This window comes from Misgurnus anguillicaudatus, chromosome 14 (genome assembly GCF_027580225.2).
Source record: "Misgurnus anguillicaudatus chromosome 14, ASM2758022v2, whole genome shotgun sequence".
Taxonomy (NCBI): Eukaryota; Metazoa; Chordata; class Actinopteri; order Cypriniformes; family Cobitidae; genus Misgurnus; species Misgurnus anguillicaudatus.
In genome coordinates, this window is record NC_073350.2 from 12,888,929 (window position 1) to 12,915,296 (window position 26,368).

General features: G+C 37.3%; 1 protein-coding gene across 4 annotated transcripts in view; it reads left to right on the forward strand.

Annotated features, from left to right (window-relative positions):
- kif21b (kinesin family member 21B) overlaps positions 1 to 26,368 on the forward strand; it is a 115,454-nt gene that overhangs the window by 49,781 nt on the left and 39,305 nt on the right. For all 4 annotated transcript variants that reach the window (XM_073875905.1, XM_073875902.1, XM_073875904.1 and 1 more), the window contains exons 5-26: positions 2,928 to 3,062; positions 3,378 to 3,545; positions 6,143 to 6,258; positions 8,926 to 9,121; positions 10,268 to 10,457; positions 11,127 to 11,190; positions 11,319 to 11,543; positions 13,423 to 13,564; positions 13,859 to 13,997; positions 14,090 to 14,278; positions 14,363 to 14,562; positions 17,656 to 17,763; positions 17,904 to 18,203; positions 18,489 to 18,644; positions 20,671 to 20,862; positions 21,251 to 21,352; positions 21,435 to 21,600; positions 21,683 to 21,743; positions 21,836 to 21,884; positions 21,993 to 22,192; positions 22,301 to 22,375; positions 24,653 to 24,766. In XM_073875905.1, coding sequence (XP_073732006.1) covers positions 2,928 to 3,062; positions 3,378 to 3,545; positions 6,143 to 6,258; positions 8,926 to 9,121; positions 10,268 to 10,457; positions 11,127 to 11,190; positions 11,319 to 11,543; positions 13,423 to 13,564; positions 13,859 to 13,997; positions 14,090 to 14,278; positions 14,363 to 14,562; positions 17,656 to 17,763; positions 17,904 to 18,203; positions 18,489 to 18,644; positions 20,671 to 20,862; positions 21,251 to 21,352; positions 21,435 to 21,600; positions 21,683 to 21,743; positions 21,836 to 21,884; positions 21,993 to 22,192; positions 22,301 to 22,375; positions 24,653 to 24,766 — 3,287 coding nt within the window. The remainder of the gene's footprint in view (positions 1 to 2,927; positions 3,063 to 3,377; positions 3,546 to 6,142; positions 6,259 to 8,925; positions 9,122 to 10,267; positions 10,458 to 11,126; positions 11,191 to 11,318; positions 11,544 to 13,422; positions 13,565 to 13,858; positions 13,998 to 14,089; positions 14,279 to 14,362; positions 14,563 to 17,655; positions 17,764 to 17,903; positions 18,204 to 18,488; positions 18,645 to 20,670; positions 20,863 to 21,250; positions 21,353 to 21,434; positions 21,601 to 21,682; positions 21,744 to 21,835; positions 21,885 to 21,992; positions 22,193 to 22,300; positions 22,376 to 24,652; positions 24,767 to 26,368) is intronic.

The following is a 26,368-nucleotide window of genomic DNA, read 5'->3' on the forward strand; positions in this document are numbered from 1 at the left end:
CGCTCGCGTGATCGTTTGGCGTCGGCTCTATGACAGCTGCATGATTTAAATGATTGTGAATTGACGCGAAAAAGTGTCACTTTACCTTAAATCATGCATGTGACGCCAAGTGTATTTAAACAGTCATGACTTTCAGAAATGTATGACACATTTAAAAACACAGCTTTTGCCAGAAGACTGCGTATATGCCATTTACATGATCTTCAGGTAAGAAGATACATATATCTAAATCGTATGCTTAGCTACTGTTGAACGGGAACACGATTGATTGCATTATGCTGTCAATCACTGAGGGAAATATTTTCTTTTATCATTAATTTCACAGTCTGGGTCGACAGAGGCGCGGGCGCCGCAAAATCTTTATTTTTCAATCACTCCGCAAAGAGACTTAGATAACTCTGCTGATTTTGGACTTACATATATGATTTATACATCATTTAAAACTTTAAAGTGTCTAGTATTTTTTCTGTCCACTCCCATTAAAAACAGAATGTTGTGCTTTTCGCAAAATTAAGAAAATAAACATAATGCGGGTTTGCTCTCTCTCTTAGTGACGTCCTTTCAGAAACACGTCAGAGCTGTAACTTAACGAATTGTTTTCATAGAAACATAAGATAAATGTCTACATAATGCTTGGAATGTCTGCTTTTAAATGGTGTAAGTGAAATCGAAAACAAATATTGTACTTCGTTGTTAACTGTATTAAAAGAGGGAGATGTACCGTCTCTCATGTTACTGCATTATTTATAAAGAGCCACGCCCCGCTGCATTGAAGAGAAGAACAGAGATCATCCATATTCATTAGTCAACGCCACAACGAATGTTTTCTCTGTGCTTGCTCATACAGCAAAGGCTCAAATATTATGCGAGTCATCGTTCTCACAAAAGAATGCAATTTAAACGAGTAAGTTAATCGGCCATCGCTCACAGCCCAGCATCTGTCCTGCACCACTGTATGCATATCGCGCTGACAAACATACACGTGATTTTACTGCTCTGATGAAATCTAAAAGTATAATTTCTCTTATTAGAAGCTAGCCTAATGTTTGCCAGTTATTAAGATGGCGGTTGTAGTTTAAATAAAGGGTTGTGAAATAATAAGCTTTGACAAAAAACTGCATAAAACAATTTTATGTTCCATATTATAAACTTTTGGTTATGTCTACTTAAGTGAGTAGATATGGCTCTTATTTACACCTTTAAATGTAGAATAAGAATAGAACTCGGGTATCTTACAATGCACTTATGTTGTTATGCAGTTTTAAAATACAAAATACAAACATGTCTGGATGTAGATAAAGCCTACTTGGTCATATTACAATGCACAAGTTTTGTTGTATGCAGTTTGAAAATACATGTTTGTAGAAAAAGTATATTGTACAATGCACTTATTTTGTTGTTATGCAGTTTCAAAATACAACATGAGTATGTTTAAATGTATATGTCGTCATCATCACTGATATATCTCTGGCCCTCACGACAAACTAATTGAATAGCCCTGTCGTAGACGCTCAACACACAATCATATTCATAAATAGTAAAGAAATGAAACGATATTAGGCTATCAGTGCTGCTGTCGCTCTTTCCTATCGCTTATTTTAAAAATGAGCTTATGATCAATAAAATGCAGCTTATATCTGCTGCTTTTTGTGACGTGAACTCTGGCCTACATTAAAGGTGCAGTGTGTAATTTTTAGAAGGATCTCTTGACAGAAATGCAAAATAATATACAAAACTATATTATCAGGGGTGTATAAAGACCTTTCATATGGCTCTTATATGGCCGTTATGTTTTTATTACTTTAGAATGAGATGTTTTTATCTACATACACAGAGGGTCCCCTTACATGGAAGTCGGCATTTTGTGCCACCATGTTTCTACAGTCTTAATGGACAAAATCATGACATGTTTGTCCTGTGGTGGCTACCGTAGCTTCTCTATGCATTTCAAAAGCGAGGGGTGAGCTGTGAACTGAGCTTTTGGTTGCAATTTGGAACCTCACCACTAGATGCCGCTAAAATTTACACACTGCACCTTTAAGTCTCATGTTTTTAAGATTATCTTAAGTACTAAAGGATTTTTGGTATATTATGTACAAAATTAGTGTGTAAAATATGGCACTTCAAAGGGATTGTTCACTCAAAAATTAAAATTATTTAAATTACAATTCTAAAAAAAATTTAATAAGAAAACACTGAGGGCTTGACATTAACTTTTTGAGGAACTTGTCCTTCGGACAAGTAAATTTGTGTTTCACTTGTCCATGCACAAAAGTCACTTGTCCGGGTAAAGTTTTATAATATAATGTATTTTTTGTGTTTTGATAATCAGTGGCAGAGCAAGGGATTTTTCATAGAGGAGTCGGACAACTAATTTTTTCTTACACTTGTCCTACAAAAAATCCACTTGTCCCGGACAAGCGGACAAGTCTTAATGTCGAACCCTGAACATGTGCAGCACAGCCGTTATAGTTGGTTCTAGGCTAGCTAGCTATCCCTGTATTTACATAAAATGGTCTGTGCTAAGCCCCGGATGTCCTTAAATGCTGGAAGCACCCCTGGTTACAAGCCTGTATACATTTCTGTGTGTGTGTGTGTGTGTGTGTGTGTGTGTGTGTGTGTGTGTGTGTGTGTGTGTGTGTGTGTGTGTGTGTCAGGAATGCTTTCACGTATTGAAACCAAACTTTGTACATGAACTTGGGACTCCAATGCGAGGATGCACAAGATAAAAAACATTCTAAAATGTAACATTTCACAAATCACGTTAGTGACCGCACCAGAGCAAGCACACTTTTGCGGTTCCTCCGGAAGTGCATTTTCTAGTTTAATTTAACAAATTTATCATAAAAAATACTGATGGATGAATAACCTATTCAAAATTTGAAGTGGTTAAACTACCGCTTAAACTATCTTTATTTCCTCCTCAGCTCCTACAATGTTTGAAACTGGGAGCTCTGTCCCGCACCACAGCCAGCACACAGATGAACGCCCAAAGCTCTCGTTCTCATGCCATCTTCACCATTCATCTCTGCCAGATGAGAGTGTGCTCGCAACCGCACCTGGTACGTCCCTCCAGACACATCAGTCTAAAAACAAGCAACACTTGCCAAGAAGATCAGACAACAGACATGAATATTAAATGAAACTTCCTCGTGCTGTTGAAATCCTAGTCACAACTTTTGATTTGCTGGGTTACGAAGAGATTAACAAGTTCAGGCAGTTAGAAAGTTACATTCTGGAGTATTAAAAATCACAGCGCCTGCGCTGCTGTTACAAAACAGAGTAATTAGGTTAAACCGCTGATGTTTAAAATGTCAACAGCCAGCATGTCGACGCATGTTTGAAGATTGCAGACGTAATTGTTTTTCTCACTGCAGGAGAACGACGAGATGAACGGCGTATCTGACGGTCCCATCTCTCAGCCCGAGTATGAGACGCTCACCGCTAAGTTTCACTTCGTGGACCTGGCGGGCTCCGAGCGTCTGAAACGCACGGGAGCCACTGGAGATCGAGCGAGAGAAGGCATCTCCATCAACTGTGGCCTGGTACTTCAGATCATGAGATTAGTTCACACAAAAATGTCATTTGTACACATGTCCTCACCCTCACGTTGCTTGAAACACAGAGGATGTTATTTTTCACGAAACAAGTAGAGTTACAGTAGCTGGCAGTGTGTTTATTCTGCTCTTTTATATAATATAAGTGGATGGAGATTATGGCTATCAATGGTGGTAAGCAAGTTGAAGTCTCATAATCTGTTAGATTAGTAGCATCAAAGATTGATTTCAGTCAATGGGCCTCAAGCATGCGAACGCACAAATTTGTTCGTAAAATGTGCTTACGGATGTTTTAACCTACAAATGATGATTCAACAAAAACTTCGTATTAAAACTTATTTTAAATGCATGCAAAAACGTAAGAATAACTTAGACCAGGGGTTCCCAAACTTTTTCTGCGTGCGGCCCCCCTTGTGTACGGTGCATTCCTTCGCGGCCCCCCAAAGAAAAATTGTGACAAAAAACTGTTCTAAAATTGAACATTTTATTAAATTTTTTTTTTTAATTATACAAAAAAGTTGTGCTTTTGGTTAGTAGCCTTTTTTTAGGTTTAATTACACAGAATTCATGATAAATTAATGTATTTCATAAAATGTCATAAAACTGGGGCCCCCCTGGCACCATCTCGCGGCCCCTCTGGGGGCCCCGGCCCCCAGTTTGAAAACCACTGACTTAGACCACGTATGCAATAATCATGAACAAGGAAAAATATATAAAATGTATAACACAGACTTTCTGGACTAAAGTCGCTCCGGAGTATAAGTCGCACTAATCAAAAATATGTCAGTCAGATGAAATAACATGTATAAGTCGCAGTGGACTATACGTCGCGTTTATTTATACATTTATTTCACAAAATGCGCGCCGAAGAACTCACATTTCATCTGGAGAGGCAAGTTATAAACCATAGCATACAGAACATACCTGGAAGGCTGAAGAGGATAAATTAACCGAACAAGCCACCGAGCATCAAGTTCACGGACTCGTCATTCCACATCACTGAATCCACTGAATTACATAAATACTGGAGCAGCATTTAGCGGACTCTCGTGGCTGTAGACAGTAATAGTCTCTCTTGCCTCATAAATGTCACAATTAATTCATACAGTCTTACAAGGCGCACCCGAGAATAAGACGCATCCCCAGGCCAAATATGAAAAAAAAACGCAACTTATAGTCCGGAAAATACGGTACATATTATAGGTTTATTCCTTGTTCATGATTATTGCGCACGTGTGGTCTAAGTCAGTCGTTCTCAAACTTTTTCCGCGTGCAGCCCCCCTTGTGTTCTAAAATTTAACATTTTAATTAAACAAAACATATTAAGTTACAAAGTAGTGCTGTTGGTTAGTAGCCTTATTTCTTTTTAGGTTTAATTACACAGAATTCATGATAAATGAATGTATTTTATAAAATGTCATAAAACTGGGGCCCCCCTGGGGACCCCGGACCCCAGTTTGAGAACCACTGGTCTAAGTTGTTCTTACGTTGTTTGCATACATTTAAAATAAATTTTGGTATGAACGTTTTTGTTGAATCATCATTTGTGTGTTAAAACGTCATTTAAAATTAGTTTACACTTTAGGTCTGAATAAATGTACAAAGTCTAAGTTGAGTTGGTGAAAGTTGTTCTTAAGAAGTTTTAAGATATAGGCAAAGAAAACACACTTTTGGAAAGGCACGGCACAGTTTTATTGCTTTAATATGTAGCCTAATGTTATGAAAGTACACATGAACACTGCAGAATGTAGACTCCATTACCTTTATAATAATGCTTGTTGCAATTGCCTTGTTATTGCATGTTTCTGTGATGAGAACGGATTGATGAGACCTGATATACGCGATATTCACGCGTTTACATGCATGCTTTTCTCCTGATGATTGGATCGCAGACTACACCATTCCATTCAATATGATCAAAATTAGCATCCGATCAACCTCAATCGTATTTAAGCGATTGAGCCATCAACACGATTAAAAACAGATTTTTTGGCTGCATGTAAACGTAGTTACTGGTTTTATGGATGTTTTATCTTTTTGTTTTGTCCTTTTGGGGATTTGACTGTTGTGATTTTCATTAACTTTGTGTAGGTAATAGCAATCTGGACATTGTACTAACTATTACATATGTGTTTTGAATGACATGTGAGTATGTAGCTTATCTTCATTTTTTAATGGAGCGTCCTATCAACTTGAGCTAAGCCCACAAAACTGCCTTCGTCAGCGTTTTTCGAAGCTGAACTTCATCCTGGACTTCATTATCATGAATGTCCTTTTAGCCGATTCATGTTTTTTAATGCAGCCCAACTAACAGTACCTTCCTCAGCTATACTTATATTCAGTACTGTGTGGTCTGAATGCTGTGTAGGGATGTCAGAGTAGTTGAAGGTAATTGCAGTTCAGAAGAAGAGTTAAAGACTGGAGCACGGCCAAGAATAGCTATTGTTTAAAGTGCTCAGAGCCAAATAGAGCTCCATTGTTTTTGAGCCTAGTTACTCGATTGTAAGAGGGCCCATTTAAAAGCTTTTAATCTTACATAGCAGCGTGGGATAAAGGGTGACACTGTGTGTATATGTGTTTGGCAGCTGGCCCTGGGTAATGTGATCAGTGCATTGGGAGATCAGAGCAAGAAGGCCGGTCATGTGCCGTACAGAGACTCCAAACTGACGCGCTTGCTACAAGACTCACTGGGAGGAAACAGGTATCCTTTCTCTTTGACACTCTTTTATCACACTGGTAATTATGTATGTAAACTTTTTTCAAACAAAGTTTGGGTCGAAAACCTAGTGAGCTGCCCACCTATGCAGCATATTATACAGCAGGTGCCATTTCCAACAGCAGACAGCTAAATTATACTTTCTTTAAAAGGCTGGCCAACACTTATAGATTTAGGAAGTTTTATCAAAATGTGAAAGACCACAAATATGGCAATATGGTGTGCTTTCACTTTTTACTGTGTAAGTAGTTTGCAACTGTCATGGTTGGGACCTCACATTCACTTCTGTAATTATAAAAATGACTATCAATTAATCCTAATCATACGTTTAATTCTTGATTTTTAAAAGTATGCTGTATGAATTGTTTTTTGCACGACAGATCTCCACAGTGCAAGTTTTTCAGGTTTAACTAAAAACAATACCAATCATGTTTAAGTATAACACAGACATTCAGTTGAGCTCTACTAATATTTAAACATGCTAATTATAACTATTACACCGCTCCCTTTACAAAAATCTTTTCACATTTTTTACGTGCGAACATAAAGTGATTTACTTTTACATTTAAGTTTGTGTTTAGCAAACATTTTATGCAAATTGAATGAAAATTGAGTGAACTGAAATAAAATGTTCAGTATGTTTGTTTCCTGGGAATCAAACCCATGACCTGTGTGTTGCTAACACAGTCCTCTAACAAGTGAGTTAAAGGAAACACAAGATAAGCCAAACAAAACTAGACACACCTGACACACACAGAGTTTTTCAGGGGGAAAACCTTCTATTGCCCGCTTTTGTTTTCAGATTAAAGGTGGGGTGCATGATTTTTGAAAAACACTCTGGAAAAGGGAGTAATGGGCCAATCAGCAGTAATGGGCGTGTCTACTAATCGACATCGTTGCCTGGCTGTGTATGTGTGGGCGGGTCTATCAAAAGAAGGTCCAGACTCTATTTGGGTAGGGGTGTGTTTGTTTAGGTGATTTCAAATGTCAACAGTGGCCTTAAGAGATCATGCACCCCACCTTTAAAGTGATTATACATACTATAGACGGTCCCCAAAAGATTTAGGCCTTTGCATTTTACACTTGACTTGGATATTCATTACGCCATGCCATGTAAACTGTAAAAATTCTTTGTTGCACCTTAAGTTTAATCAACATGAAATTTAAGCAAATTCAACTTAATTATAATTTATAGTAACTCCTTACTAGTCAAAAAAATTAAAATGAATTGTAAATTAAAGTTGATTAAAGGATTAGTCCATTTTCTTAAAAAAAATATCCAGATCATTTACGCACCACCATGTCATCCAAAATGTTTATGTCTTTCTTTGTTCAGTCGAGAAGGAATTATGTTTTTTGAAAAGAACATTCCAGGATTTTTCTCATTTTAATGGACTTTAATGGACCCCAACACTTTTGGAGTTTCAAAAGACTCTAAACGATCCCAAATGAGGCATAAGGGTCTTATCTAGTGAAACGATTGTCATTTTTGGCAAGAAAAATAAAAATATGCACTTTTAAACCACAACTTCTCTTCTTCCTCCGGCTGTGTGATGAGCCAGTGCGACCTCACGTAATGCGTCATTACGTCAAGAGGTCACGGATGACGTATCGAAACTATGCCCCAGTGTTTACAAGTGTGGAGAAAGAGGACCATGCCGACGTTGTTGTATGTGGAATAATACTAATTAATGTCTTTGTGTCAGTTTTAAGTGGTCCGCAAATGTCCGTTTCATTTATGTAACACTTGACCTTTTGACGTCATTACGCAATTGCTTGAGGTTGCGCTGGCTCGTCACACAGCCGGAGGTAGACGAGAAGTTATGGTTTAAAAGTGCATATTTTTTGTTTTTCTTGCCAAAAATTCGTTTCGTTAGATGGGCCCCTTATGCCTTGGTTCGGATCGTTTCGAGTCTTTTGAAACTGCAATTTTAAACTGCATTAAAACTGTTAAGTGTTGGGGTCCATTAAAGTCCATTAAAATAAGAAAAATCCTGGAATGTTTTTCTCAAAAAACATAATTTCTTCTGGACTAAACAAAGAAAGACATCAACATTTTGGATGACATGGTGCTGAGTAAATTATCTGGATTTTTTTAAGAAAATTGACTAATCCTTTAAACTTAAAGGTTTAAGTGCAACAAGGTTTTTTTAACAGTGTATAAACCGGTTTATACATGTTTTCTCAAGTTCAACTATCATTGTTGAGACGTTTATATATCGCATACACACTCGCATTTGTGTTTGTTTGAGTCTCGGACAATCCATGCGAGTTCACAGGCTTGCTGTTTTACAGTGCAGCTATTGTACGTTAAAGGTTAATGCATGCCAGCAAAGTGCTGCATCGACCTGCGTGGATGCACAGCGTTGGGTCTCTTAGCCCATAGCGGACTGTGCAGCGGGTGGTCATGCATGCTTATGATGTGGGCATAGAGGGGGAGTGGATTGAATTAAACGTGACGCATTGCCAAACAGTAGAGCTCTTTAAAAACATTCAGTACCAGTGGCGTCCATAAAAACATGCGGGCGAGTTTGGACTGCTATGCGTGTTTGTGTTTATCTGTCATCTGTTTTTGATTATCTTCTTTTGTGTGTGTGAGATGAAGGTTGTTGTGTCTGAGACGTTCACAAGCTTTTCTATATCTTTGTCTAGTCGGACTGTGATGATCGCCTGTGTGAGTCCCTCTGATCGCGACTTCATGGAGACCCTCAACACGCTGAAATACGCTAACCGCGCTCGCAACATCAAGAACAAGGTGATCGTGAACCAGGACAAAACCAGTCAGCAGATCAGCGCCTTGCGAGCGGAGATCGCACGCCTGCAGATGGAGCTTATGGAGTACAAAGCGGTGAGGAAGAAGAGGAATGTCAAGGTTTAGGGGTCTTGCAAAGAGTTTGCAGATTTGTCGCACATTACTAAAATAGCAGTTCACACAAAATTAAGCCCTAAATCTTTAGTGAAATACAAATTCAGATGTTAAGCTCCAAAAATGGGTCCCTTTGAAATCCAGGTTAAAGTCTCAATCTAATAATAAGATTAGGAGCATCGAAGTTGATTTCACATTGATTTCAATCTTTGACATGATATTACTCTGTCAATGTTAAAGATTTCAAGGTTATATTTTTACAGAATGTTCTTAACGTTATGTAGGATGATTTTAAAACCGTAAATCACAAAAATTGCTTTTTTAAAAAGTCTGTATGACAAATACACAATTTCTTCTGTCACCGTATTGAATCATTTTGTGTGCAGAACAGAACACGCCCACATTTTAGGAATTTAGCTTATTCACCGTATCCCCCAGAGTTAGATAAGTCCAAACATACATTTTTCATCTCCGTGCATGCCGTAACTCTGTCTGACGCACCCCCTGCTAGCTTAGCTTAGCACAAAGACTGGAAGTAAATGGCTCCAGCTAGCATACTGCTCCCTATAAGTGACAAAATAACACACGCAAAAAATGACACACCCAACAAATTGACTGAATACTGTGATGTATCTTATTACATGTTTATTTTACAAAAGAGGAACAATTAGAGTTGGCATTAAAGTAGCTAAACAATCTCTTCCTCTGCCTTTATTAGCATATCCAATACAAAACTCTACAGATTTACTGCATTCGAGTGACCTTGATTCATCTGTTTATATGTTGGCTCTCCCTTTTTTTTCAATGTCACTGATTTCGAGTCCTGGCTGTTTATGAAATAACTTGAGAGGATGTGAAAAGCTTTGATGTACATTGAAGTTGTGGGTCGTGATAACATGCTTAGACGGGGTTGGCTCATCATGCCCCACGGTGAAGTTAATGGAGCGGATCGGTAGCTCAGCGCCTCGGCCTGACCTGGAAGATAAACGTGGTGATGGCGGTTAACGTTTAGCCGTGATGGTGTTGAGAGATGTGACGGATGAGAGGAGGTGGTTAAGGGGGATGGGTCGGGGTTGGACGGGGTCACTGTCTTGCTTTATTCATTCTTATATTCGTTGTGTTTCTCAGGGAAAGCGAGTGGCCTGTGAAGATGGATCTGAGGGATTTAGCGATTTGTTTCAGGAGAACTCTATGCTCCAGAAGGAGAATGATACGCTGCGAATGAGAGTCAAAGCCATGCAAGAAACCATCGATCATCTCAACACACGGGTCACTCAGCTCCTTACAAACGGAGTCAATCTGCTGCTCACTAAAACAGGTGAGGGACTCCTAGTGGTTGGAGAGGGTATTACAATTGCATTATGCATATAGATTTGTGAAAAAATCAGAGGGGGATATTTTTTAAATATTTTTATTTTGAAAATAAATTATAAAACATGAGCTTATATTGATTATTCAGGGTATTAAGCTATTTCTTGTTACTGTTGAAATAAAATAAGACGGGAGCAGAAGTAATACTCCATTCCTGATTTTACTGTTGTTTGCAGTATTGCGTGGCAGCGCTTTTACTTTAAATTATCTTTATTTTAGGCCGTTTATATGGCCGTTTAATGACCATTATTCGGGGGGAATAAATTTTGTCCCCACCAGGGATAAAATAATTAATCAAAGGTAGGGATATAAAGACCAGAGGGGGATAATCCTTCCACCCCCACAGCAAATCGCACCCTGTATATAAGATACATTTCTTGTAATATATTAAATATCATTTTTTATTATTAAATTATCAATATTTAATGTGCTTTTTATTTTCTCATTAAGTTTCTCTATGACTATGATACTCGTGTTGTTTGTCGAATCAGTCAATACGTTTGATGTATTTCATTGAATCTGATTTCATGAATTGTGTGTGTCAATGATTCAGTTCATACTTATTGCTTTTATGTTTTCAATGACTTCATTGAAAAATCTTTTTCATTTTGCTCAGGTGAAACAAACGAGGAGATTGGCAATCTAATTCAGAACTACATTCGAGAGATTGAAGAGCTCAGGTAAACGAGTAGACAATGACACGTTCTCTCTTGATTTCTTACCTTAGCTTTGAAAACTCATCTCTCTCTCTCTGTCTTTTCTCTTCTCTCTCTCTCTCTCTCTCTCTCTCTCTCTCTCTCTCTCTCAGGTCTAAGCTGTTGGAGAGCGAAGCCATAAACGAGTCTCTTAGGCGGAGTTTGTCTCGTCTCTCTTCGCGCTCTTCGTTCACCCCCTCTCATCCGGCTACTCCAGGACTCTCTCATTGCTCCTCCCCCTCTGTTTCCATGGATGCAGAGATGACAGATGTGATTCGTCAAGCCAAATTAGACGTGGAGAGACTAAAGAAAAAGGAGAGAAACCAGAGGAGAAAGAGGTGAGGACTTGGCGACTGAGGATGTCCAAACATTTTCTAGACATAAAATCTACAAATTTCAAAAGGAAGGCAACAAAACGGCCCTAAAAATTGACTTTTTCCATGTTTAAGTGCTATAATTGGGTCTCAAGTGCTTCTATCAACCTAGAAAATGTGAAACCCAGTAACTTAGTTTTGGTAAACCATTCTCTGCAAGCATGTGAAAATTTAGTTTGTAAAAAAAAAAGGTAGGTAGCAAGGCCAATTACAATAATACCACTCCTCAATCTGCACTATCCAACCCGCCATTTAATGCAGAGAGAAAGAGAGAAAAAAAATAATTGACAGCACAATTAAGTTTCAATTTAAATGTTTGCATTTCATCAGCTCATTTGCATTTCAAAGGACACACAAAAACTGCAAATTTTTGATCAGGCCTACAAAGTGGCAGTTTCAACATGCTATAATTAATTATCTATATGGTATTTGGAGGTAAAGCTTCACATATGTACTCTGGGGACACCAAACATTTATTTTACATCTTTAAAAAAAATGTCATAATATGACCCCTTTAACTTGGGTCAGTAAGCCATCACATAGAAACCATACAAAACATTGTGTTATGTGAAATTATACCTTATTTAGTTTAGTCCAAATATTCAAAGGGGCGGTTTCCCAGACAGGGCTTAAAGGGATAGTTCATCCAAAAATTAAGTCCTTATTGACTCACCCCATGTTGTTCGAAACATGTATATATATTTATTTATTTTGTTAAACAGAAAATAAAATGAAGAGTTTCGTTGCAAACGGTTTTTTTTATTTTTCAGAAATCTCGTTTTTTGGTTGTGCATTCCAATTAATATCAATTCAACTGCAGTTGGTTTTAAGTTACCTTCATAACTTAAAAAATACAGATAAGTAGGACCATAAAACAAATAATAACATAATAATAAACATGTTTTGACAAAAATTTTAAAAACGGAGTTATCTCGTTTTGCAACGAAACTCTTCAAATATTTAGATTATAAGTACACAGTTGACGGCGCCCATAGTATTTGTTTTTCCCACTATAAAAGTCAAAGGGTCAACTGTGTGCTTCCCATTATCTGAAAATTGAACGCATATCCAAAACAAAAAAATCTTTGTGTATGAAAATATACTGAATTTAGAAGTTAATGTCTTAGTCATGAACACAGTGTCACATATTCCTTTCTGGCTCTCTCTTCGGGCATAAACAAAGCTCTTGCACATCAGATCTGCAACACTGTAATATCCTTGTCCGCCTATAATAAAAAAATTGTTACTGAGCATATAAGAAGCTTTAAAATGTCCCACGATTAGATTTATATGTTTGTGTGTGCCAGTATGTCCCAATGCACTCAGCAGGCTGGCACGGATACAAGCATCTCTCAGCACATCAGTATATTATGTGTTATTGGAGTAATATCCTGCTCATCAGAACTGATTTAATGTGTTTGTAATGAGAGAGAGGGCATGTGTAATGTCTCAACCCCAGAACTTATTACTGTTGAAGGACACGACTCGTCGGGAAAGGGTAAAAAGTGAAGGCTTAAAATAAATCTCTCCCTGTGGTACGGTCTCGTGATGATTAAATGATGATCGCCTCTGCTCTTAGTGGAAATGTCTATAATATCAGGATTTTCAGGTACTCCTGAGTGATTGAAATGGTTATAATAAATGCTGAAGTGGTTACATCAAAGCTCTGTTACATTCATATTTATGCATTCGCCAGACGCTTTCATCCAAAGGGAGTCACAGTGCATTAAGGTTTTGCATTTTATGAATGCATGCATTTATTGGCAATTGAACTCAAGGTCATTGGTGTTGCATATACACTACAGTCTGCATGTGATGTACCACCTATTTTTTGTCTTTGTAGTCCTGAGAAAGAAAAGGGTTTGAAGAAGAGAGCCAAACTTCTTCCTCAGGAAAATGGAGAAAAGAGCGAGAATGACTTGAGCAGGGAAAACGTAGAAAGACGAGAAAATGGAGACGGGGATTCTGATAATGAACCTGAAGAGGTGAGAACACATTGCTGGGAAGACATTTTGAAGGTATAGCAGGGCTTGCCTAATTCAATGGATTGCCATGTTCTGAAATTGCAATTCATTACACAACAAGAAAATTTTATTTGCAGTCGCCATCAAATGCTCCATATTAGTTTTGTTTAACATTTATGCGTTTTGTTTGACAATTTTATCCAAAGCGACTTAGAGTGCAATACAAAGTATACATTTTATCTCAATATGTGTGTTTCCTGGGATCGAACCCACAACCTTTTGCGATGCTAACACAATGCTTTGTCTTTTGTTCAGGATGGCATGTATCCCCTCCAGGAAGACGATCAGGCTGAGGACGGCTGTGATGAGGATGAAGAAGAGGAAACCAGGGAAGAGGAAGAGTTTGACAGTGACGAGAGCCTGGTGGACTCTGACTCTGATTCAGAGGAGAAAGGTGCATTCTGGGATGCATTTGGTACCACTGTCCAATCAGTCCTTTGTATTTCCTCACCTTTAACCCTACAACCTTTTGACCTTCCCTCACAGTGAACCTCCAGGCGGATCTTGCTGATCTAACTTGTGAGATCGAGATCAAGCAGAAACTCATAGACGAGCTGGAGAACAGCCAGCGGCGGCTCCTCACGCTGAAGAACCAGTACGAGGAGAAACTCATTCTTCTTCAAAACAAGATCAGAGACACTCAGCTGGAGAGAGACCGCGTGCTGCACAATCTCAGTGAGTTTCACACTTTCTGTGTTTGTGGCTGTATTAAGTGTGTGCAGAATGTGAACTTTTACGCTTTTTTGTGCGTAAAAATAGTGTCCATGGAGAACTACACCGAAGAAAAGGCCAGTAAGATTAAATCCGAGTACGAGAAGCGTCTGAAGGAGATGAACAGAGATCTTCTCAAGCTGCAGGCGGCTCAGAAAGAACACGCTCGTCTGCTGAAGAACCAGAGCCGATATGAGAGAGAGCTGAAGAAATTGCAGTCTGAAGTGGCTGAGATGAAGAAGGTCAAGGTGAGAGGAGGAAACCTTCATGTTTAGAATAATGCTGCCCCCTGGAGGAAGTAAGGATAAATAGGAGCACAACATTTTAAAGGGATAGTTCACTTTAAAATGAAAATTCTGTCATCATTTACTCATCCTCATGTTGTTCTAAACCTATATGAGTTTTTTTTTCTGATGAACACGAAGATATTTTGAGAAATGATGGTAAACACACAGCAGATAGTGACCATTGACTTCCATAGTAGGAATAAAAAATATGAGGGAATTTAATGGGTACCGTCAACTGTGTGCTTACCATCATTTATCAAAGTATCTTCTTCATCATTTATCACAATACTTCCAAAATATTTATTTATTTATTTATTTATTTATTTATTTATTTATTTATTTATTTATTTATTTATTTATTTATTTATTTATTTATTTATTTATTTATTTATTTATTTATTTATGTCAGCTGTGTGGTTATCATAATTTAGCAAAATATATTTTTTTTATTAAACAGCATAAAAGAGTTCAGGTTTTAAGGTTTATTTTAGTAGCTTTATTTTTTTTAAATGGCACCTATTATGCAAAATCCACTTTTACAAGGTGTTTGGACATAAATGTGCAGGGGTGCACATAACTGGTACGCAAGTGCGCATACGCAATTTAATAAAAAATGCGCATCAGACACTGCTCTAAAAGGCACTTTTGCGTAGCAATGTTGCTGGAATTTTTTTACATAGTTACCTAATTTACTGCAACATAAGAGACAGTGTTGTTTTTGGCAGCACTTTTAGTTTTAGTCTTAGTCTTTTGGACAAAAATGCTTTTTAGTTTTAGTCCCATTTAAGTCACTTATAAACTTGATAGTTTTAGTCAAGTTTTAGTCGACGAAAACACAAAAAGATTTTAGACAAGTTTAAGTCAATTTAAAGGCACACCAGGCAAGTCTGAGTATTATTTCTCTACTAGCTCCCCCTAGTGTCTGGGAGTAAATGCTTTCTATATCTGAGACTTTACGAGACTGAATGACACCGGGTCGGATACAGCGAACTTGCAAGTGGGGTATTCTTCCTACAGACGGTAGGGGCGGGCGAGAGGGTCTTCATTCGTCATGTAATGAGTCATTTAACCATATACCGACTTACGAAGATGATTTATTAACATAAAAATGCTGCCTTGTGTCCCTTTAAGTAAAACTATTAAAATGTGCATTAAGGTTGTCCCTAAGGGCTTGCCGTTGTTTTAGTCGGTGTGCCTTCTGCGCATGTCATAACAAAAAAGTTGAGCCTGATATATTCTCATGTTGAGTTGTGTGTGTTACGCTGAGACCTCGCTTATAAAGTTAAGAAATGCGTGCCTTGCCTTGTTATTTAAACACACTACAAACATTATTGGAAATGGGCTTAGCTTTGACAAGTAGATACATGTAAAACCTTAAGCTTACCATGAAGTGTGTCACAAGCCGATTGTCGAGTAAAATTGAATGTATATGATATGTTAACAGCGTGACTTGTTAGTTACCTTAAAAAAATATTAGTGTGATGAGCATTCAGGTGCCGCTTGAGGTTGGTATTCTTCCCACCTAGTTTTTGGCCACATTTGCCGTCATCTCCCAATATGCATTCCGTTTTTCTTTCTGATGGATTATACTGAAAGTATGTCCATAAATCATCTCATCTTTTCCGTTTATTGGCGTCACCGCCACGGTCCTTCGAACTCGCCACAGCCGCAGGTGTGTTGTTGTGTGAAATCTGGTGCGCGGCATGACGGCAGCCGGGTGGTGGGCGTACCCAAAACAGGGATAGAAAGCGGCAGCATTGCTGATACTTTTTAGCTAAAAACAGACAGATTTCACGCAAATAGGCAGAGATGACATGCAATGTGAACGTCAGACCTATAATCATTTTCGTTCCGTCTCGTCTCGTCAACGAAAACTCGAAAGCGTCTCGTCATGTTTTACTCACCATAGAGCCATTTTTAGCTAGTCATTGTCGTGATAGCGTCTCAAAAAAAAGGTGTGTCAATGAAAAAATTTAGTTATTTCTGTGCATCATTAAGATAATTATTACATAGTAAGATAATTATTACAAACATATTAAAATTAATGTGTGGTGTTAGCATCAATGAAACGGTCACTGGCCTTATTGGCCAATTTAAATATTTAAGCACAAAATGACACGAAACAGATCTCAATACTCATGCGTACAAGCAAATATTAAAGACAGCGAGCAAATGCCAACCCAGGGCTTGCAAAATGTTTAAAAACCCTGGTAGCCAGTTTTTGGTAGCCCGAAATGAATGCAAGTTGCCCAAATAAAAAAGACATTACTTTTAATGTAGAATATGAGACAAAACATCTATCAAAACACAAATAACACATAAAATAATTAGATTACAATCATCAATACAAATATTTGCTTCTAACTGAACTGAAATATAAACTATCAATTAGTTTTACATTTTGCCAATACAAAGTCTAAATAAAATGACCTACAAACTCTAATACTTGCATAAGAGGCCTGTTGCTTTGGTTTTGGTACATGTATATTGCAACTGTCCCTATTCGCATAAACCAAATAAATTAAATACATTTTCAATATACAGCACTATGATGACAAACTAACTCAAATATTTTATGCTGTTAACGACAATTTTTTTCCAGACACAGCTGTGTTTTAAAGAGATAATAAGTAGGATTTTCCCTCATCTAATTGTGAAATTGTATTTTGCATTCAAACAAATAGTGCTCTCTAGCGCCTCGCTTTTCCAAATGCATGTTGCAACCACGGTAGCCATTATGTACTCACTGATCTCTTGTCAGTTTCAGCTAGTTCACGTGTTCTGAACGAAAATGCGTAGAGCTTTTTGTCCCTCTCTGCTATTATAGTTTTTCAATATGGCAAAACGATATGGAAGCCTTCTTGGACTTACCTGTTCAATGTAAATAAAGAGAAGAAATTCTAAGCTTAGAAAAGTCAGATCACTGGCAGAGGTCATTTGACACCAATGAGGACACATTTATGAATAAAGACATTGATTTTTGACTAATAAAATCTTACTTATTGTCCCTTTAACTGTGGTTCTCACGGTGCGTGTCGGTCATCTGATCTATAGGTGGCGCTGATGAAGCAAATGAAAGAAGAACAACAGAGGAGGAGGATGATCGAGGCCAAGAGGAACAGAGAAATCGCACAACTAAAGAAAGAACAGAGAAGACAAGAGGTTTGAGGATCACAATACATGCACTTTGATTTACAGTCGATTCTGCTAGCTGTTTTTTGTGGTTTATAATATACAGAAATTACAGATACAGGTTTAGCCTCACTTCGACTGTCTAAAAAACTGTCTGCTTGCTTCATCAGTATCAGATTCATGCTTTGGAGTCTCAGAAGCGGCAGCAGGAGATCGTGTTGCGAAGAAAAACGCAAGAAGTGACAGCGTTGAGGCGTTTGGCCAAGCCCATGTCAGAGCGGGTAGCCGGACGTGTGGCCCGTAGACACATCACTGTGGACTCTGGAGCAGAGCTGTCTGCCAGCACAACCGCAACATCCTCTGAACCCGAATCTACTCGCTCTGTGTCCAGCATCATACGCCAGTGGAACACCAAACTCAATGGATACCTGGGAGAGAACGAGAACCATGGGAGTGGAGGAAAAATGGCCAGCAGCAGAAATATAGCAAGAAATATACGATTATTATCTGTATCTAAAGTTTTTACTGTTGATGTTTTCAAGGCCACAGAGATGGGGATTATTAAAATCAATTCCCAACCCACTTTATTTCTTCCTTGAATATTCAGTTTTACTCAGAAATGATTAAAGCTTGTCATATTCTGTTTTAAGATGCTTATTTTTAAAACTAAAGCAAGATTCATCTTAGTAGTGTTTTCTAGTGTATAGGTCTGTTAGGTGTTGATTAATAAGGTTGTACTTTCGAATTTTGTTTTTAGCAGCAGGAAACAGTTTCAGCGGAAGGGTACGAGCACTAGTTTCTCTAAAACAGCCCGTCAGAAGTGGCAAGCTCTGGAGAGGAGAATCATGGACATTGTGATGCAGAGAATGACCATCACCAATGTAGAAGCTGATATGGATCGACTTATTAAGGTCTAAAAAATATATATTATATAATACATTATGGCTCGGTTTCACAGACCAAGCTTAGGTAAATCCATGACTAGGCCTTAGTTAAATTAAGACATTTTAAGTATTTTTTGTAAACATGCCTTAGAAAAATACGTTGCGCTGTGTATCTTAAAACAAAGCAATCCCACTGATATATTTTAAGATTTATATGTCCAAGTTATTTTCACTTGAGACAACTGGAACATGTGTTTTAGTCTAGGACTTGCTTTAAGCCTTGTCTGTGAAAACGGGGGTATATGTGACCCCGGACAAAAAACCAGTTATATAGGTTGCGTGGGTATATTTGCAGCAGTAGCCAACAACACATTGTGTAGGTCAAAATTATTTTTTATGCCACACAATAATCATTAGGATATTAAGTAAAGATCATGTTCATGAAGATATATATATATATATATATATATATATGAAGAGTTTGGTTCCAAAACGCAATAAATCCATTTTGACAAATTTCGGTAAAAACGTGTTTTCTATACCAAGAAAGTGACAAGATGAAAACCACTATTTTCTGTTACAAACTTTCACATAGCATCTTTAGGTCATAAAAACATAAAAAATTCAAATCCATAACTTGATTTTCAAAGATTTATTATAAAAACGAATTCTTTTTTCCACAAAATGCAATAAATCCATGACAGTTTTTTATTTCAAAATGCTATAAATCTATTAAATCAATGTATAAATGTGCATTCATCTTTACCATTTTATATTTATTTAGTTGACTAGTGGTATACAATGATTAAAAAATAAACATTAATGGCATTAACCAAAACACTTACTTTGTTATATGAAGAACACAATGTTTTAGCATGAGAAGCTTGATGCTGTCTGGAGAACAAGCAACCGAGTGCCTCTCGCGGAAATTATTAGCTGTTGATGGCTTACGTTTCTTTCCCGTCACAGAAAACCATCACAGGTTTGGCAATGCTATTAAAGTATTATTTTGTTTTGTTTGTTGATCACGAAGTACAAAGTAGATGAGGAAAACTAGGACTCCGTGTTCTCAGCGCGCCGCCATGTTTGTTTACATTGCGTGAATGGTCCGCTGTAATATCAGAAATGGATTTATTGCATTCTGTAAAAAAGCAGCAGTGGCGTTTGTCGCATTTTGGGAAAAAAGGGAGAAAAGATGACAGAATATCACGGCGGGTATTGGATTTTGCGTAAAATTAATTATTTACTTTTAACTACTGACCTGATATAATAGTGATTTTGGCAGTAACTCATTTTTTTCAAAAATGGCGTTTATTGCGTTTTGGAACCAAACTCTTCATATATATATATCTATCAATATTTTTTTCATTAGTAATGTGTTGCTAAGGACTTCATTTGGACAACTTTAAAGGCGATTTTATCAATATTGAGTTTTTTTTTAAATATTCAAAATATTGTCCTATCCTAACAAACCATACATCAATACATCTTTTTATTTATTAAGCTTTCAGATGATGCATAAATCTCAGTTAAAAACATTTACCCTTATGACAGGTTTTGTTGTCCAGGGTCACATATATTATGTTTTTTTTTGTAGTATTCTGTATGAAGGACCAAACCAAAATAAAAATAATTTGAAATAAATAAAAGAATAAATGTCAATTTTTTTGATATGTTTTATAAAAAAGATCAAAATAAAGTAAATAAATAAATGCACAAATAAACACAAACCAAAAAAAGAAATGCATACAGAAAATTTAATGGAAAAATAAGTTAAACATTTTACCACACCAAAATTTTAATTACTAAATCTATAAAATTATTAGAATTTTTTCATTAGGCCATTTATTTCTTTATTTTCTTCTTTTTACTTTTATTTATTTTTAAATTTCTTTTATTTCTTAATATTTGGTCCTCCATTATTCAATAGATAAGACAATAAATCAATAATTCCTAGATACTCTCCAGACTTCGAGGTACAACTTTGTTCCTTACTTTGACAATTAGTATGTTGTCAGCCAGAGGAACATTTATTTGATCTTTTGTGCTTTAGAAACGTGAGGAGCTGTCAATGCAGCAGGAGGCGCTGTTGCGTAAGAGAGAGAAATTACTGAGCGAGGGCTTCAGGGAACAAGAACTTCATGAGATGAACGAGGAGATTGAAGTTCTCAATGCCAACATTGACTATATCAGTGACAGTCTGACAGACTGCCAGGCCACCATCGTACAGATCGAGGAGACAAAGGTAAAGCCCCCCATCAGATGTTTTTTTGTCTAAAGTTCACTTTCTAAAGCTGATTTTATTCAGTATGCGGCCTAAATAAGTTTGCATGACTTTTTCAGTGATTATTTAAGGCAGCTGACTTGTTGCCTCGTGAGGCAATGACTTCGGCGGCATGAAGGCAGCTCCGGGAAATGCAATCGGACAGACTTCATTGGCAGCATAACATAATTCTGCTTGAATATAGCCTTATTTACACTAAATTTGTGCTCCAGCCACTTTCTTGGCCACCATTTGATTTTTCCAAACATTGGATTTGATGCCGACATGCCATTGCCTCCTAAGGCAGCATTTTAGAGATTTCGGACGCAGACATTGTTTTTTGTAAGATGATGTTGCATGTTTCCTGTAGGATGAGCTGGATTCAGTGGACACATCAGTGGTCATCAGTTCCTGTTCACTGGCTGAAGCTCGTTCGCTCCTGGACTATTTTCTCAAAGCTTCCATCGACAAGGTAAGTTTAGATAAAAGTGCTTCATTCATTCATTGTCTAAATAGGTTAAAGAAATGATTTATGTGCATTGTGTATGTTTTAGGGCTTGCAGGTTGCTCAGAAAGAAGCTCAGATTCGATTGCTGGAAGGTCAGTTACACCAGACGGATGTGATTGGCTCCTCCCAAAATCACGTGATCCTGGATGCTCTGAGGGAAAAGGCTGAATGTATCCCAGAATTACATGCCCTTATTCACAATGTCCAACAGGGTATAAACTTTTTTTATTTAATTACTTTATTCAGCAGCTTTTATTTTTTATATATTTAATATTTCTGTTGTGTATTGTGCAGAGAATGGCTATGCAAGCACAGATGAAGAGGCGTCTGAGATCAGTCAGGTGTCAGAGAGCTGGTATGAACTGCATTCACACCAACACGTACCGTTTCTTGACCTAAACGAATATGTTGGTTTTAATATAAACATCGTTGTTTATTCTGCCACAGTTTCTCCCAGATGAAGTTGTCTGCGAGTCAAGATGACTTTAAAGTGAAGGTAAAGCTCGTTTTACTTTCTGTTACTTTTCTGTTCTGTGTGTTGACAGATTAACCACCAGGTGGCGGTGTTGTATTTGTTAATATCTTTACTTGCGTCCTCTCACAGGTTGAGCCTCGACTCTCTGCACAAATGAAGGCGGTGTCTGCCGAATACCTGGGCCCCATTATGGACCTCACCACCAAGAACATCACCAAGTCACTGGCCTCTTTATCAGAGATCCACGAGAACGGCCTGCTTCTTAAAGAGCCATATTCAAGAGAGCTGGTGTCTCGAACCATCAGCCTCCCCATCAGGGGACACACGTTGTGCGTGCAGTTTAATACGACCAATGCTAAATCATTTTTAAGGAATCTCACCCATAGTAAATAATCTGCTATCTGTAGCGTAATGGTTTGTTTGTTTGTTTGATTCAGTCCAAGACAGTCCAGAGCATCAGACACATCTCCACTAACAAGGAGGCAGTCATATGATCGAGGCCAGCCATACAGGTAACTACATCACCTGAAAATGTGACATGTATATGTTGGGCCACATTCAGAATGGAAGGTTAGCATGCTGCTTACTGCATACTGTACAGTACACACTTCCTACTTCCTCCTATTTTTAATATTGACCATGTAACGTGCACATTTAATTCAGTAATTGCAATAATAATGATTATTCAACATTTAAGAATCATACATTTTTGCATTAGGACCCAACAAAAAATGACTATAATAAGGTAATTTCCATTAGTTGGCCAAAAGAAATAGTCCTGCCTCAAACTCACACCCTTGGTTGGGAGTCTTGGGACAATGTTGCCATTTTTCGGTGGTTAGGATACTCATACAAATAACAATGTTTTGAAAGCAACACATGCTGCTGTAATAGCAGTGTTAACACTGTTCATGGACATTGACCTATGGAGCAATGGGAGCCAACATCTATAGTTACGTAGTTAATATTTTGTTATCTAAAAAGAATTACACACTTCCTTTTGAATTAAAGGGATAGTTCAGCAAAAATGTAAAATTACAGATGATTTACTCACCCTCAAGCCATCATCTTTCAGACGAATACAATTTCAGGTATTTTAGAAAATGTCCTGGCTCTTCCAAGCTTTATAATGGTAGTAAACAGGGTCCTCGACTTTCAAGCCTAAAAAAGTGCATCCTTTCTTCACAGAAGTAATCCGCATGGCTCCAAGGAAATAACTCATTCCCTGCCAGCATTTTTTTTGTGATTTTCACAAAAGTTTTACAAAATGCCTTCCAGGAGATTCTCTTCTATAAATATTTAAATATTTACAATATATCAAATGAAAGAACAGTCTTTCTGCTTAAAAACAAATAATCAAATAAACAAAAGTAACGGAAAAAAGTTCCATCCTCTATTCATTAGTTCTCTTTGTATCACCTTACAAATATGGGTAGGTTACTTCAAAAATGCCAACTTTAGAGCAAAAAGCTGAGATAATTGCATTTGCACAAGGACTTTTTTTTAGAGATCAGATTCAGATGACGATCAAAACACACAGAGTTTTTACTGTTTTTGAATTAGTTGATGGTAAGTTTTGGTAAGAGCGCCACCTAGTAGGGGTGGGAATCGCTTGGACCCTCATTAATTGATTCAGAATCGATTCTTAGGGTCCTGATTCGATTCAGAATCAATTCTTGACATACTAATTTGCATATCTGTGACGTCATTACGTCACATTTGCTCTCAAAGCCAGGTTAAAGGAATATTCAATTTTCTTAAAAGAAAAATCCAGATAATTTACTCACCACCATGTCATCCAAAATGTTGATGTCTTTCTTTGTTCAGTCGAGAAGAAATTATGTTTTTTGAGGAAAACATTGCAGGATTTTTCTCATTTTAATGGACTTTAATAGAGCCCAACATTTAATACTTAACTCAACACTTAACAGTTTTTTTCAATGGAGTTTCAAATGACTATAAACGATCCCAAATGAAGCATAAGGGTCTTATCTAGCGAAACGATTGTCATTTTTGACAAGAAAAATAAAAAATATCCACTTTTAAACCATTTTTCTTTTAAGAAAATTGAATATTTCTTTAATGTTTGCGCTTTTGCTACTAGCCTCTGAACTGTCATATACTGTACTTTAATGCAACTAAGGGATAAATAATGTAATTCTTATATATGTCCTGTTTGACATTAAAACCAGTAAAAATAGTAATTAAACGTGAAATATTAATTGAGTTAATTAATGTTAACCGTCATTAACTTCCACGAACTGACTAACGTTAAGAGTCTAGCATCATCATTATACACAGAGATTTTGGCAGTATTACTGTATATGTACTGTTATATAATGCAGTGCACCCAGCGACTGAATAACAAACTATGTGCATATTTTTACAGATGTATATTCATGTTATATCTAAACAGTCAGCGGATGGTTTAGGATAACGCTATTAGCACAGTCAGAAGAGTCACTAAATTAAATGCGCTGTTTCTTCCTGTCGCTCACTAAACAGAAAAAAAGGCAGATAAAGACTATCCCAAAGTGTATCTTGTTTTCTTGCAGTTTAGAATAAATTTTCTACTATTAAAAAACTTGGAAGAGCCAGGGCATTATTTTTTAAATAACTCAAATTGGACATGCTTATCTCAGATGGCTTGAAGGTGCATGGGGTAATTTACATTTTTACTGAACTATCGCTTTAACAGGGTAGTTATATGACCCATTTTAAATCGTACAGTAAAGGTTGTACTGTTTTCATCCATTAGACGAACTGTTGTTTGTCTTTGCTTATTTCAGAAGTCCTGATGTCGGATACACACCTCCCTCTTCACCTCCTCTCCGAACACGCAACGACCGCAACGTCTTTTCCCGCCTGACCAGCAACCAGAGTCAGGGCTCCGCACTCGACAAGTAAGTTCATTACACATGCACACGTTACACAAAAACTTTATTAAAGGTAATTTTCCCTTTTAGACAAAAGCTTTCCAATCCGGCTCCTAGAGGGCCAGTGTCCAGAGTTTATCTCCAACCCAAAACAATCACCTGCTGATCATAGTCTTCATGAATGCTTGATCATTATAAGCAGGTGTGTCCTATTGAGGTTGCAGCTAAACTCTGCAGTGGCCCTCTAGGAACCGGATTGAAGCGCACTTTTTATTTTGCACTCTTCTACCTCTTCCTAAGTTGATTTCAGCTGTTTTCCCTTTCCACCCAATTAGTTATTTCCTCATTTAGCTATAAATAAATGACTTTGCTTTCTAACAGGTTGTTTCGATTATTATAAGCATTATTAACCCAGCGGTTCGGTACCACAGTGCTTTAACCCTGCATGTGCCGCAGGCATTATTGATCTCTAAATGCAGCCGAATGGTTAGTATAACTCAAAGCAGACAGCAGAAGCTTCAGCGAGTTGTTCAGCTCCCGTGAATTCTCATTATAACACCACAAGTGGGCACATTAGGGTAGGATAACCAATTATTCCACCCTCTGAAGATGGGTTTTGTTTGCACTTTCTTTTCATAATTGAATCAGCAGTCTCTGATATTGCCATAGAGATCTAAATTGGTCATTTGATGCGCCTGTCAGGGATTTATCTCATTATTTCTTCAGCCCCTTGAATATTGCAGACTCTGAGAGTGGATGACCGTGTGTATGTGTGTGTGTGTGTTTTGGGTAGAGCACATAGCGTTGCACACTGTCGAGTTTTCTTAATCTAATTTCTACCAAGCCCATGCCATTCCTCTGTCTTGTTTATTGTGTTGCCGTTTTTGTGTTTTTGTCTATTGGCCACTTTTAGTGAAGTAATTTTGTTGCATGTTAAGTCAGCATTATTAGTAATGTTTGAAGAGGCCACAAGAAAAAAAATGCTGTGAAATCCAGGCTGAAGTCTCATAATCTTAAAGGAAAACACCACAGTTTTTCAATCTTTTACTATGTTCTTACCTCAACTTAGACAAATTAATACATAACTATCTTTTTTCAATGCGTGCACTTAATCTTTGTACAGCGCGTCGTGAATGTGTTAGCATTTAGCCTAGCCCCATTCATTCCTTAGGATCCAAACAGGGAAGAATTTAGAAGCCACCAAACACTTCCATGTTTTCTTTATTTAAAGACTGTTACATGAGTAGTAACACGAGTAAGTATGGTGGCACAAAATAAAACTTGTGTTTGGAGCCATAGGAATGGGGCTAGGCTAAATGCTAACACATTCAAGAAGCACTGTACAAAGATTAAAAGTGCACCCATTGAAAAATTAAAGGTGTATATATTAATTTATTTAAGTTAAGGTAAGAAAATAGTAAAATATTGAAAATGGTGTTTTTTTCCTTAAACCTATGAGATTAGAGCATCAAAGTTGATTTCACATTGATTTCAATCTTTGACATGACCTTACTTAGTCAATATAAAATTTTTTAAAGCAGTAGTTCAGCCAAAACGAAAATTACACCATGATTTACTCCCATTGAAGCTACCCGAGTTACATGTGTCCATCTTTTTTTTTATACAAAC